This window comes from Mobula birostris, chromosome 1, assembly GCF_030028105.1.
Source record: "Mobula birostris isolate sMobBir1 chromosome 1, sMobBir1.hap1, whole genome shotgun sequence".
NCBI classification, from domain to species: domain Eukaryota; kingdom Metazoa; phylum Chordata; class Chondrichthyes; order Myliobatiformes; family Myliobatidae; genus Mobula; species Mobula birostris.
Genome location: NC_092370.1, coordinates 111073443 through 111088609, shown reverse-complemented (window position 1 = coordinate 111088609; position 15167 = coordinate 111073443). Strand labels below are relative to the sequence as shown.

Here is a 15167-nt window from a genome sequence, read left to right as displayed (position 1 = left end):
CATTGGGCAAGGCATAGCACTTGCTTAGCCCCCTGATCAGGGTCACATTAAGCCATAAGAGCAGCTGGTGCATATCACCAAATCCTGGGTATGCAAAGACTTACATTGGGCAGACAATCTCTGAAGAGTATTGATAATGCCTGGGGTCACCTATCTTGTAAAGACAGTGCCCAGAAGGTGGCCAATAGGCATGGTCATGAGACGATGATTGCTTACGTCATACGACATGGTATGTAATGATGACGACTATGCCATTAGAACAGACTATGCTCCCAGATCTGTGTTCTTGTAACCATTTCATAAAAGTGTTTTCTCCTTTATCTAATCAAAATACAAATTAATTTTGCCATCATTTCACTAGCATAGCTATCCTTTGAGTTTTTTTTAAATCATTCTCTCAGTTCACCATGCCTCCAAACTTAGTGACATTCGTAAATTTGGAGATTGTGCTCCCTAAATCCTAGCTCAAGACTTCAGCTCGTACCAAGAAAAGCAGTAGACCAGCAAAATAAATGTCATGATCAAATACATTATGAGGCCCATGTACACCACACAGCCTGTTTTTCTTATTAACCCTAAAAAAACTATCAATTTGACTCTTAATCAAATTATGCTGGTCTTCTCTAACCAATTCAAGTTTGCTCAAATTAATGAAACTCCATCCCTTATATTTGGCTTTGGTATTTCTCCCAATGCCATTTTTATACTGTCTGCTCTGTAATAACCAAGCTCATCCTTTCAGTTTTAGAAATGTGGTGTAACACTGCAAATTTGATAAGTGAAAGATTCCAACCTCAGCCTCCACTCTTTTCTCCCAGGTTTCTCTTAAATGCTTGGACAATTTATACAGTAAGCTTGTGGCCTTTTTTGTATGTCCTTTATATTAAATCCGTAGCCATCTCAACTCATCTTCCTATGCTGAAGATAGAGGATCTTCATCTGATACCAAATACATATGCAGTACCTCAGTCTCTGAGAATAGTGAAAGACGCAGGCAAGGAGATTGCTGGGGTTTTGACAGATCTTTCTGAACTAACAAAAAGTGATGTCCCAGAGGACTAGAGACTAGCAAATGTGCCTTTGCGCCAAAAATGGGGACAATCCACGTAACTCTTAGCCAGTGAGCCTCACATCATGTGGTGAGTATATGAGAGATAGGATTTATGCACATTTGGAAAGACACAGCCTGTTTAGAAACAATAAGCATGGGTTTTGAGGTGGTGACAAAGAAGTTTCATGAGGACAAGCGAGTGCATGTTACTTACATGGACTCTAGTGAGGCATCTGACAAAATCCCTTATGGTAGATTGACTTAGAAAAAAAAACACGCGGATCCAGGGCGAATTGCAAATTTAGATCGCGCACCAGATTGCCTGATAGAAGACAGTAAGAGTGGAAGTTGTCTTTCCTCGCTGGAGGGCGTACTAGTGGCATTCCACAAGGATTAGTGATGGAACCTCTACATGTATCAATGACTTGGATGAAAATGTAGTTGGGTGGATCAAGTTTGCAGTCTTGCAGATTAGTGGAGCTGTAGACAGTGTAAAGAACTTAATGTATCGATCTGTTACAGATATAAACTGAGAAGTGGCAGATGGGGTTTAATCTAGGCAAGTGAGAGTTGTTGCACTTGGGAAGATCAAGTGAAAGGAGAATGTATACAGATAATCGTAGAGCTCTTCATAGAGGGATCCTGGGGTCTAAGTCTATAGTCCATTGAAAGTGGCTACACAAGTGGATTAGGGTGAATGGTGTGCTTGCCTTCATTGGTAGGAGTTGTAAGAAGTTGTGTTGTAGCTATATAAAACTTTAGACCACAACTCGAGTATTGGTTGCCCCATTATAGGAAGGATGTAGAGAGGGTGCAAAAGACGTCTAACCTACAAGGAGAGGTTGGACAAACTTAGCTGCTCTCCCTAGAGTATCAGTGGCTGAGAGGAGACCTGATAGGTTTTCTTTAAAAATTATAAAATCGTAAGAGGCAAAGAAAGGGTAAATAATCTGAATCTTCCCCCACCCCACCCTGAGTAGAAATATGAAACACCAAAAGATCAAACTGATTCCACTGCAATCACTGTTAACCTTTTAAAGACACCTACCACCCTCACATTGCCTTTAAAAAGCACTCCCCAAAACACATTTCTAAGTTAGGGTGGGGGTGGAGTTTAAAAGTGGTATGAGGATAGTAGGTGTCTGCAATGGGTTACCAGTGATTGTAATAGAATCAGTTTGGTAGAGTTTGAGGTTTTTCTAGGTTAACATACAAATACAAAGGGAATGGGGTAATGTGGATGATACGCAGGAGGATATTTAGTACAAATTGGCAAGACGACACAATATTGAGAGATGAATTGCTTTCCCAGTAATGTACTGCTCTATGTTCCTACCTTTCGGCAACTCTTTTCCCTCTCTGCTGGGTATGGATAGTTTAAGTCCCTCACTGGATCAGTACGACCTTTGAACACCTTCAATTCTCCTTCATTGGTGGCTAGGGGTACTCTTACAAATAATACTTCAAATAAAATCATAAAATGCTGGAAATACTGTAAATTTCAACCTTTCTACATATCCTGCATTATCTGGACATTTAGAGCACTGAGTTTTTAATTTTCATGTCCACCATGTGCAACTTAAGTTACAACGTCTCTATTATATCATGTCTCCATGTATTAAATTCTGACAACTCACTTACCTATGGTGGGAATAGTGGTTACAATTTCACCCAGTTTGAGTTTGTATAGAATGGTGGTCTTGCCAGCTGCATCCAGGCCCACCATGAGAATACGCATTTCTTTTCTTCCAAACATAGCTTTGAAGAAATTGGTAACTACCCCCCCCATATTTGCAGTATTTGATTGGACACACCAAGGACACAATTATTTATCTGAAAGAAAATAACAAAACATGTCAGGCACCAAATGCAGAAAAAAAAACTAATGGCACAAAATATTTGCAACAGCACTGTTTTCAGTGTAAATTAGAAAAAATCTGCTCCAGTAATCATATGCAGTGGGATGCAGCTACAATTGAACATTCAGCCTGGCATACGGTATGGACACAGGCCCTTTAGCCCACTGACTGCATACCATCATTTAAAAAAAATTCACTCTTCCCTAATCCAATTTTATTTCCTGCCACATTCCAATTAACTTCTTCACCTAGACTCATCTACCAACCCAGACACCCTTCAGGTGTTGGTCGATATTTCTTTTCAGGGTGACACCAAAGGTTTAATTCTCATTTTTATTGTTAGGGCACATGTACAGAAAGAACACGTGACTGCCCCTCTATTGTATTTCCTCCAGAAAGTTGATCTGGGTCACCCAAGACAAGTTAAAGCAGATCCTGCTGATAATGGGTCTCTCAAGATCTGCCTTTCTGAATTAGATCCAGTACAATTATACTTCTGTAAATGAACAAGGACCTTGAATATAATTCATTATGACAATAAATCCAATGCTACTAGAGCACAACTAGTAAATTGTATTATTTAGGGACTACCTATAGTGTATGCTGGGGATGGGTTTAACCTGATACCAACTTCAGCCTGTCAGCAGAAATAAGAACCACATCAAGGAATACATTTCAAATGCGTGCACAAATAAACACCAGCAGTGCTCTAATCATGGCCGCAAGCCCCGATTACATTTCCTATTTGCTGTTTATTTCTCCTATTTGGATTTCACAGGTCTGATAGTTCAAAAAGGCCTCTAAGTTATTAGGGAGAAACAGCCAAAACTAGAAAGCTCATTAATTAAACAAAGCCAAGTCTTTAAAAATAAAACTGTTTACACTTAAATTTCAAAACATAAATCACAGCAGCATGGTTTTGTCAGCTTCCAAAGCAATCTCTACTGACGCTTCCCGCATCTGCAGTTTCATGTCTGCTAGAATTTAATTGTTTTTCTTTTGCATTGTTGCAGTTACATTCACCAGGCCAAAGCAGAGTATTCTTTTACTTCATTTATGCCTTAGGGACGGTGGAATGACTTTCAGGTGTCAGTCCCTTGTTTGCTCTTGCAGCCACAATACTTAAGTGGCTATTCCACTCAAGTTTCTGGTCAATGGTGACTTCCAACTCCTCCTTCAGCATTGTTTGAACTGAGATGACTGATACACAACTAGAATCATCTTTCTTTATGCGAGGTATGATGTTGCAGGGTCAGACCCCATAGGGTTCACTAAGAAAATTACAGCAACTTAACAACAAATATTGCTCACTTTTCACATTTTTTCCATTATGATCTATACTGGCTCCTGCCCAAAACCTTAAATCGAGCCTCATCCCTAAAGCCTTTTGCGATCTCAATGGTCTCATTCCAAACTCCCAACAATTTTGCAAATTCCAACCAAAGACACATAGTTCATGAAATTATATATTAGTGTTTTGTAAATCTTGCTTTTTACCCGATTCTGACAGATATGACTACAGCTGGCTACACTCCTAACTCAATAATCCACCAAATGCACAAAACACAGCAAGCTTTTGCACACCCATCCTACTACACCCTTTAGTTTAGAGTACTATATTCTGAAGCACTTTGGAACACTTGCTTTTATGCTTTAAAATGTGACAAAAAGCTTTACTTGTGACAAGTACATTGCAAAATACACTGTAGCGCAACGTTAACATCGAAGACCAACAGTCCAGGATTTGATGGGGGCAGCCTGCAAGTGTGGCAATGTTTCCAGCACCAACACAACGTACCCACAACTTACTAACACTAACCTATATGTCTTCGGAACGTGGGAGAAAACTGGAGCACCCAGAGGAAACCACGTGGTCAAGTAGAGAACGCACAAACCCCTTAAAGACAGTGGCAAGCATTGAACTGGGATCACTGTGCTGCAAAGCGTTATGCCAACCACTGAGCTACCATGCAACGTCCTCCTTTGGTTAAGCGTATACAAATGCAAGTTATTATCTTACTTCATGAACTTATTTGCCCAACAGTTATCACAATAACAGATCTATGGCCATGAGGAATTCACCCCAGTTCTCGTGATGTAACTGAGAAAGACAAATTCTTAAGTTACATTGACAGGTGTTCTTTACAGTTCACATACTAAATATTACATGCTTCAATGACTATCTAGCGGAAACACAATACATCAATATAAAAGCCCATGGGATAGTATTTCCACGTCACCATTGGAACAAATCCTTTGGGTCCTCATAAAATATTCATTGATATCAAAATGTTTGCCTAATATTATGGTAAAGAGTGGGTTTAATATTGCACTATATTCCCCATAGTTTTGCTTCCGTAAATCTAAAGGCAGAGTAAACTTAGTTTGGCCTATAATGCTTGTCTGAGTTTGTAGTAATACACTTTCATGATAACTAATATATCTTCATCATGGAGAATGAGGTGATTTTAAGTGTCTTCAAATTTTGAGGAATTAATAAAGTGAAGCTTTTCAAATTGTTCATATTCATGAGAAATAAAAAGATACATTTGAAACATGTATTCAATGAACTCTAGCTCTTCAAGATGAATGGCATATTCACCAGCCCAATCAATTCATATTTATTAAAAAAATTTGACATGCTCATTAATTTTTTTTTTAACGCTAGCAGGCCTCACTATAGACACTTTATCGAGGGGGGAGAGGAGGAAGAGGGGAAAACACACACACAGGAAGAACGTAACAGAATTACATGTTTGGATTCCTTGTTTCTACTCACTTAGTTTGGATAAGCTAACTCAATGCTTTAAGAACAGTTCTCCAGCACCAAAGTTCAAAGTACATTTATTATCAGGCATGTATGCAGTATACAAGCCTGAGATTCATCTTCCCATAAACAGCCATGAAACAAAGTAACACCAGGGAATCCATTCAAAGAAAACATCAAGCACCCATCACACAAAAAGAAAATTGCACAAATGGCAAAAACCAAGCAAAAAAACCCCCACAGAATATAAAATATTAAACCACAGAGTCATCAAAACAGTCTAGAAATGTTTAGTTCAGTTTAATCTAGTGCTGAGTCATTCAATGACTGCAAACTGGAGAGCCAATCTGCCCTGATCAAAAAAAGATCATACAAAGTAACAAGAGCAAGCAGAGACACGTAATAACATGAACTGCAAGTTCAAACCACATCGATTAAACCTTGCCCAAGACCCCAGCACCATTGATTGACAGTGGGGGAGAGAGAGAGGGGGACTGGTTAAACACAAATATCCACTTGCCTTCCACTCCTGCCCTTGTTAATTTCAATCTTACTTGATACTTTAATCAGCGAGCTATGGAGTCAATCATGGACTCCAGGCTTCTTGACCTCCAGGCCTCACAATGCTTGAAACCTCACTGAACTTCCTTGGAGACTGCAAAGTGCCAGATCGCTGAACTGGCCCAAAAACACACCATTGAAATAAATCACAGGTTCCAACAGTAGCAGAATCATATTTGAAAGAAGTAAAAGTAAAATAAGCAGTCTCGTGAACTGCCTTTAGTTGCATTGTTTGCTAGTGCCATCTCCTTCAATGTCAGTTCTATATTCTTCGAAGAAAATGTAAATGCACACACATTTTCTTCTGTAAGCAAGCTGGTTAACTGGGAGGTAACCACAGACATTTGTACCACAATTATCTATTTAACAAATGAAGCAGCTCTGGAGGGAAGTTCTTGCAGATTTCTCTCTCCCTTCTTTCCAAATTTAGGTATAATGAGCCAGGTACAGTAAAAAAAAATTAGGGATGCCATGGTAGCATGGCAGTTAGCTCAAAGTTGTTACAACTCGGGTCATCAGAGTTTGGAGTTCAATTTTAGTGCCAGCTCTTAGGAGTTTATACGTTCTCCCTGTGACCACGTGGCTTCCTCTGGTTTCTTTCCACAGCCCAAAGATGTACTGGTTAGTAGGTTATTGTAAATTGTCCTGTCATTAGGCTAGGGCTTCAAAGGTAGTCATAGTCAAAGGGTGGTAGTGGGGACGAGCTCACACTGCTAAACAAATGCTCTTCATGACATGCGTCTCAAACAGCCTCTCACAACCAAGTCCAACTCCTGGCCTTCACGTGTGGCATAGTTCTTCTGCCCAGCGGAACTGTTCTCACTGACAGGAGAAGGGGCAAAGGCAGGCCACTGGCACCTTACAACCAGTTGCTCTGGCAGATGGGGTTCGTTAACCACGGATGGTAGCTCATCTTGGAGAGGGAAAACTCTGATTTCAAACCTGCACTGCCTTGCGGCTATATCTGCTCACGGGAAAGGCTTTGGGAGTAAACCCTGAGGAAAGATCCAGAGTCGGAGTCCCGAAGGTGGCTGACTGCTGTACCCAGTACTGGCACGGCAACTCCTGCGATGCTGCTGGCATCAAACTGAATCGACTTTCGTCATTCCTTTGGACCTGTCATCAGCATGGAGAGGGGGGTCCCACTGCATGGGCAACAGGCAGATCTCCATATCAATTCTGCCCTAGGCCACTCCCCAGTGACTACCAGAGGCACAGTATCCATGGTCGACCATGACCGACGGAGGCCACACACAGGCTAAGGTCGAACAGGGAGGTTGCTGGGTGGCATGGCTTGTTGGACTGGAAGGGCCTGCTCCACACTATAGAAACCGTGCCTGTGGTGAGTGCAAAGATACAAGCAATAGCCACTAGCCCAGTTTAAGCACCAAAGAATTAATTCATGAATTCTGTAAGTTATTGTCCCTGTTGGAATTACCAACACAGCCAGAAGATGGGCCTGTGCAGAAGCAGCTGAATGACAAAATTTTAAGGGTGCTATAAAAGGTTCTTATGTTGTGAGGACAAGGGGATTTATGATTAGGAACATCAGCATGACTGCCCAGCTAAAGCAGGAAGAAGAATTCACATTCTCAGAGTGTGAAAAAGGCAACACTTAAATCTTATGGAAAAAGGGAGCAGAGTCTTAACGTCAGAATAGAAAGTGAAAAAACTTCTGTATTATAGCTGACCCCACATTCTAAAACAAAGCAGCAAAAAGAGATAAATCAAAATGCTATTAGCGTATAAACAAATAAATTCAGATACAATAAAGGCTCAAAAATTGGGAAAATAAATGGTGTCCGTACAACATAGTTTCTAAAATAAGACTTCAGTTTCTATAGATAACTGACTTCAAGATCAAAATATTTTCAGGTGGGGCATTCATGGTACTGAAAAAGGCTAGGTTAAGACAAAATCCATATTTATTGTGGTTAAGAAATAGAAAGTTAGTTTAACAGATTGGAAATGATCAGTATACACTAATTAGTCTCAATACGAGAACAAAGACGAAATTTAGTATTAAGCAAACTAATGGCACAGAAAAGTAGGTCCATTTTGGCATTTAGAAATTTTCAAACAAGTGGAAACAAAATAAAGATAACTTAAAAGCAAAAAATTGAAAAAATGCAATTTCTGAATAAAAATAAATTAAACATGAAGAGGAAGCAAAGATAATTGAGGAACAGTGACAATGCAAGGGAAATTGAAATAGAAAGTTTATCAATTAAGTATGAAGAAAGTATAAACAGTGATACTTGCTCTTTTGAACCACTGAAGCAGAAGAACATGAATGCCTAACTGGAAAAAAAAGCACAAACCATCTTCAGAGAATATGGGTCATTGTTAGTGATTAGTCTTTAAATATATAAATAGTGAGACAAACTTCATTTGTAATTTAGCCACTCAATAACTGTGGATAGTCTTGGAAACTGCAAGCAGAGATATCACAAACTGTGAATTAATGAAGATAACTTGTATGAAGTTTCATTTAATAGCTCAATAGTTTCATTATTTCCAACTGGAAATCAACTTAATGAGGGTGTTATCTAGAACTACAAAAGATTGCGCAATTTATTTGTATTTAACCATGTGATCTGGTTTTCTGGTTCATGTTTCCTTAACACAGAATCTAATTCCCATCCAGAAACCTTGCTAAGCTTTCAGATCTGAAAGCCAATTTGTCAGGACTGACCATGGATGTTCCATCCAGCTGTCTATGGGATACGCAAACCAGGGCAGTATGATATGGAGAGCAAGCTGTTGCCCAAGCAGCTGGCTCTCCCTCTCCACACAGCTGATGAATCCAAAGGAATGGCACAGACTGATATAGTCTGGCACCAGCGTGTCACAGGAGTTGCCAGTCAGCATTGAACTCAATGTAAGACTGCCTTAGGGACTCCAACTCTGGAATTTTCCATGGGGTTTACTCCCCCAAAGCCTTCCCCATGAGTGGTTATAGTTGCAAAGCAGTGGAGGTTTGAGATCAGAATTTTCCTTCTCCTAGATGAGTTGGCAATCACAGCCGGCCAATCCCATCTGCCCCAGAATTCATCATACTTGCACTAATATTTTCAGGCACACAAACATGCAATCACCCTCAGTGTTAATCATCAATGTAGTAGCCAATTCGAATCACAGGTTCCAGTTTGGCAGAGAAACCAGCGAAAAATGTCTTGTACTCATTTCATCAGCAGTCTTGCTCAAAGGCAAGATGTACTAATTTACTTTGCATATTACCACATCTAGCAACTTCAGTCCAATCAGAAATTACACTGATGATAGGAGATATGAACAAAATCGATTAGTGGATATCTCAATAAGAGCTGATTAAAACCTCAACTCATCATCCGTGTTTTTTCGGGTTTTAGCATTGCCTAAGAAACTTGGGTGCATCTTCATTTTATTAAAACCAGCAGGTCAAAGCACATTTTGCTGAATGCCTGGTGTTTGCAAAGCAGCAATATGCTTTATTTCTGAATTATTAACTGATTATAACAATAATGTACACAATGAATCAGAAACAGATTAGCAAATCAGAGCTGGTCAGATCAAGATGAGTAAACAGTGTACACCAGTCAGTGCTTGGTTCAATTTGCTTGGCTCACAGTTACGCAATTAAAACCAGAATCGGCATGAAATAGATTAATCAACCTGATGCCAAAGATTAAAGTATCTATTAGGAATATGAGACTATAGCAAGTGAGAGGCAATGAAGGCTGACAGCTTCAAGGTAAAATTTAATGCAAGCTTTTAAAACTGGCCAAATTATTTCAAAAATAAACAAAAGTACTCTGAAAACAAATAACTAACCTCACTTTCAGTAGTCTGTATAAAGAACGGCTTCAGTAGAAAACCATGACAGGCATGGGAAGCAACATGGCTTCTCTTTTTCCTCCAGTCCTGCTGAAGGGTCTTGGCCTGAAACATCAACTGTACTCTTTTCCATCGATGCTACCTGGCTTGATGAGTTCCTCCAGCATTTTGTGTGTGTTGCATGGCCTGCTTCAATTTTGAAACGCTCTTATTCCTACCATCAAGTATGTGGTAGAGGGGCCTTAAGACACACACTTAACATTTTAGAAACAGCTTTTTCCTCTCTGCCATCATATTTCTAAACAGCCCATGAACACTACCTTACACTCTTCTGTACTATTTTTATTGTAATTTGAGGGAACTTTTGAAGTCTTCTGCATTGTTGCCACAAAAAGTCATGGCATATATCAGTGATAACAAATCTGATTCTGACTCTAGGATGGTCAGATAGGAAGTAATGTTTGGAGAAATATCAGTGGCACACTGATAGCCAAAATCTTAAACAAATTTAAGTGTAGCAATCTCCTGAGCCAAAATCTGCATACAGCAGATATAATCAGGAAGCCAATCAATACATTTAAAGAACTAGTTAATGAACTTACCAATGAAAGCTCACTGATGTGAAACAAAACTGCTATCTGACATAAGTATTTCTAACAACTGCACTATTTAGTTTGCTTTACTAAATGCTATTTTTACTCTTAAGGAGAAAGTAATTTTCAAGAGTGCAATAGACATGGGATTGGGAGATACACACATAATCTGCAAAGGTCCGTGGTAAGCTTATCACTCATTTATTCCATTTAGACACACTAATCCAACTTGCTTATTCCCATGGCAAAAATATCTTCCCCATCATGCATGCCTACAATTAAAAGCAACCTAGATACCTACATTTAAAAGAAAACACTTCCTACATTAGTACTGATCCTCAAATTGATAAAATCAGGAAATGCTACATCTTTGGAAAGAGAAAAGTTAACATTTCTGATCAAAAAACCTTCATTAGAATCTGTTCTGATACAGGGCCTCAAACCTGAAACATTAACTCCTTCCCAGCTTCAGCCTAATCTGCTGCAAGTTCTAGCACTTAGTGGTTGAATTTTTGTATTTCCAGTACCGGTAGTTTGATTCTCAAACTGGGGTATATTGGAAAACATGAATTGACGATTTCATGACTTAATGTAGCGACAATGGAAGGATGTGATTGGTCCTATACATCCCATCAGAAGCAGTGAAACAGTTCTCAAAATCCACAGTCCACAAGATGTAATGAATAGTCTGCATTACAAGCTTAAATCAATGTAACTATTACCAAAGGACAATTTGAGAAGAAACTTGACTTGCATTAATACCTTTTTACTCTTTATTGCGCAAGATACATTTTGCATTTATTTGAAAGAAGAGTACCAAATCAGATTTACTGGCAAATCCTTACACTGTTCCCATCTATAAAAGAATTGGAGTAGAATGGCAACAGAACAACAGGGAATTGGAGAGCAAGCGATATAAATAATACATTTTTCATCGAAATATACAGGAAGAAATCTTTGACTCTGCAAAGTAACAGCATGTCAATTCCATCATCTCTTGTTTTAAAACAATAAAGAGGCTCCCAATATAATGGTTAGGTAAATAATTACAAATATTCTACATCTGATGACTAAGAACCAGCTCTAGTTCGCAAATCATTACGAATCATCAGAAACTGAATGGAAGACTAAATTTGTGATTAGCTTGAAAACTCTCACCAGTAGCAGATTTTATGTCCAAAAGTGTTTTACTCCTTATCTTTTGCTCCTGAAAGCCTTCAATCAAGTATCCATTTCATTGTCTGTTATGAAAGAGATGCACTTGAGCATCTAAAATAAGCCAGCAGTCAAATCATTAGTTCTTTCCAATTTTGCACTATTTATCTGATATTTGCAAGTTATAATTTCCCCTTCACAACAGATGAGCCAAAATTCAGCATTGACAATTTGACAACACCAGTAGTACAATGGATCTTAACATGGGTTTTCAGTAGCTTTTTAATATATTCAGCAAATCTATACACAAATGGTTTACATATTGCAGCAAGACTAAGAAGAGCTCAGGAACAGGCTAGAGCATGATCAAAATTCTGAATGACATTGAAGTTCATGCTGTAAAGATAAAAAGACCTGCTAGAGATCGCATGACACTGCTTACAGATTTTTCCAATATCCCAGCTAATATTCATTTGTCAATCAACATAAGTTATGGAAGTGACACTGCCACTTGATCTACAATATCTTGAAAGGCACAAAACAGCTACTGCATTGTCTCCATATACAGTAACTAATGTTTAAAAGTAATGAGCTATGTAGGACTGAGTTCAGTACTTATTGTGGATTTTACAAATCAGTGAGATATTAAGGAGTCTGCAGAGCTGCTATCTCTATGGTCTTAAGCAAACTCTTGAACAAGTCAACATGGACACAAATGGCTAACCAATAAGCTGCACCTCCCAATGCTATTTAATAGCACTGTAGTTCTGCTTTCAGTATATACTGAGTTCTATACTGGAAATAGTTTTGACTAATTATATTTCCACCATCTTGATGGGCAAGGAGTACATTTGAATCTGTTTTCCTTGCATGCAATTTGTTTACCATGTCTTTTATTAGCTCTTACAAATTTTAATTCTTTTAATTTTCACCCTTAACCAAGTTGCATTATGGCCTATTTGCAACCTGGTGATAAGGAAGTGGTAGTCATTACTGTAACCACAGTCTGATTCCTTATTAAGGAAGTATAGGCCAAATGCACTGGAATCATTTCCCCTACGACAATTATACAGTTCTACAAAATTATCAAAGAACTTTATTGAGCGAATATATTCAAGAGGGGGGAAACCCAAATTTAGGAATCTAATATTAAAAAAATCATTTTCAAAGGCAACAGTAACAAATAAGAGTAACTGATCTAAAGGTTTAAATATTTCAAGTGAACATAAAGGAATAGGAAATTCTCTAGATGAAGTGAATTGAATTAGGATAGGAGACTCTGCTCATGGGGTGCATATAACAAGACTGACTATGCTTCATATAAATTTCTAGAACTATATGTATAATGGAAGCTGTCCGGGTGAACATATACTGTAACATCTTTCTTTCAGTGAGGATGGTGTAATCACAGCAATGACAATTTTATATAAATTAGTTCCATTACTTTACGATGAATTTGTATCTGTAATTATAACTTGGAAGGAATCACACTAGAAAAAGGTGATAGTTGCAGAATATCTGCAGATTGGAGAATTCAGAGGGCTTATAGTGCGGAAAGATTTCAAAATATGCAAATCATGTCATTATAACCATTTTCAACGTCAAAAAGTGCTATTTAATAGAAAGACACAAGTTAACCACTACAAAGTTTTCACACTAACTGTGGTTTTTTTGATTAATAAATTTAAAAAAAGCAAAAAGGAAGAATAAATGGGTGCTTCCTGGGTTGGCAGCAGTGACTAATGGAGTACCACAGGGATCAATGCTTGGGTCTCAACCATGCAATTTGGTTGAAGAAACCAAACATTACATTTTCAAGTTTGCCAAGGACAGTAAACAAGGTAGAAATGCAGGTAGTAACAAAGAGCCTGAGTGGGTAGACAACAACATTGCACATAGCATTCAAATGGCAATATGCAAAGATATCCATAGAAAGCTCAAAAATGACAACAGGTTGGATACTGGTCAAATGGGGCCTGAATGTCCTTCCAAACAAGTCACTGATAGTTAACAGGTGCCTTTAATGCAAGATAATTTAATTGAAAAATTAAAAATGTTTCACTACAATTTTAAGGGACCTTGTTGAGACCATACCTGGAACAAGAGGTACAATTTTAGTCTCCTTACCAAAAAAATACTTGACGCAAGAGAAGATTTCCCACACTGATTCCAAGAATGGCCGGTCTGTCCTTATAGACAGAAAATGGACTCAGGCGACTATTCTTAACAGTTTAAAAATTAAAGTTCATTTCGTTCAAAACATAAAAAATATTTAGAGAGCTTAATAGAGTGGACATTGAGATATTTCCACTGGCGGAGGGATCGGGAACTCCGGAGATAATAATGTCAAAATAAGGTAAAGGCCAATTCCGAGAAATTTCTTCACTGCTCAATAATTTCTTTCTAGTTTTCTACCCGAATGTCGTGGGGTCACGGATTAAATTCAAAACTAAAAACCATAATTTCTGAAATATTAGATGCATATTAAAAGTAATATGCCGAAGATGGCGTTAAAATACAAGATTGGCCCGATCGTATCGAATGGCGGAGGGCTTAACAGCCTTCTCTTTCCCCTTTCACATTGAAATATTTATGAATATAATTACTGCATATCGTGAGGACAGAAATCTTTTAATACTGAAACAGGTGGTATGTCGGGAGCACATTTACAAGCGGCAGCCTCCCTCCCCAGCCCAACACAGAACTAGTCATTAACCCAAGATGGCGGCCCTCAGATCGCGTCCCGGAAAAGACGGCCAAAAAAAACCGAAATTTGACTGCTCGACGGAAAACCCAAAGATCCATCGGAGCAGCTACCCCCGGAAGCCCTCCGCCTGGGTGCTCGATACCCCAGGCGCTGGAAAAGTAACGACCGCCACTCGCAACCTGGCGGCCCGATGATCGCAGCCCCGCCGACCCTTTCTCTTCTCGACTGAACACTAAAACCTGCGGCCTCCGTCCCTTTCCTCCCGCGAACCAGCAAGTTTCCCGTCCCGCTTCATACGTTCGGCACCAAGCTGGCTTGCTCTACATCACCTTCGTTTAAAAAATAACGGGAAAATGTCCCAGCTTCGCTCGCTTGCCTCCGCTCTCTCTGCGCCACGTCAAGGAGAAAGTGGAAAGGAGGGGGTGGAGGGGGGGAGTCGGTGGGATGATGTCACGTCGATTGGGCAGCCGGTTGCTACAGCAACCCAAGGACGGCCAAAGTCATTCAAATCGTGATCAGAGGAAGAAAGAGTCACTCCACCCTCGAAGGCTTACTTCGTAATTTTCGTTCTCTGCCAGCGGCTGGAGGCACGGAAGGAGGTCAGGAAGCGGTCAGCGAGGAGAGGCACGAAGGCGCAGCTCAGAGGCCGGGGGCATTG

At 39.3% G+C, this 15167-nt stretch overlaps 1 protein-coding gene across 2 annotated transcripts in view; it reads right to left on the bottom strand.

The window, feature by feature from the left end:
• arf1 (ADP-ribosylation factor 1) overlaps positions 1 to 15167 on the bottom strand; it is a 20699-nt gene extending 5532 nt beyond the window's left edge. Inside the window, exons 1-2 of one of the 2 annotated variants that reach the window (XM_072260154.1) lie at positions 15064 to 15167; positions 2693 to 2884 (exon numbers count right to left, since the gene is read on the bottom strand). In XM_072260154.1, the coding sequence (XP_072116255.1) occupies positions 2693 to 2840 (148 nt within the window). In that variant the 5' untranslated portion in view covers positions 2841 to 2884; positions 15064 to 15167. Of the gene's footprint in view, positions 1 to 2692; positions 2885 to 14838; positions 14975 to 15063 lie in introns of those variants that run through there. The other variant, XM_072260143.1, reaches the window with a different exon arrangement.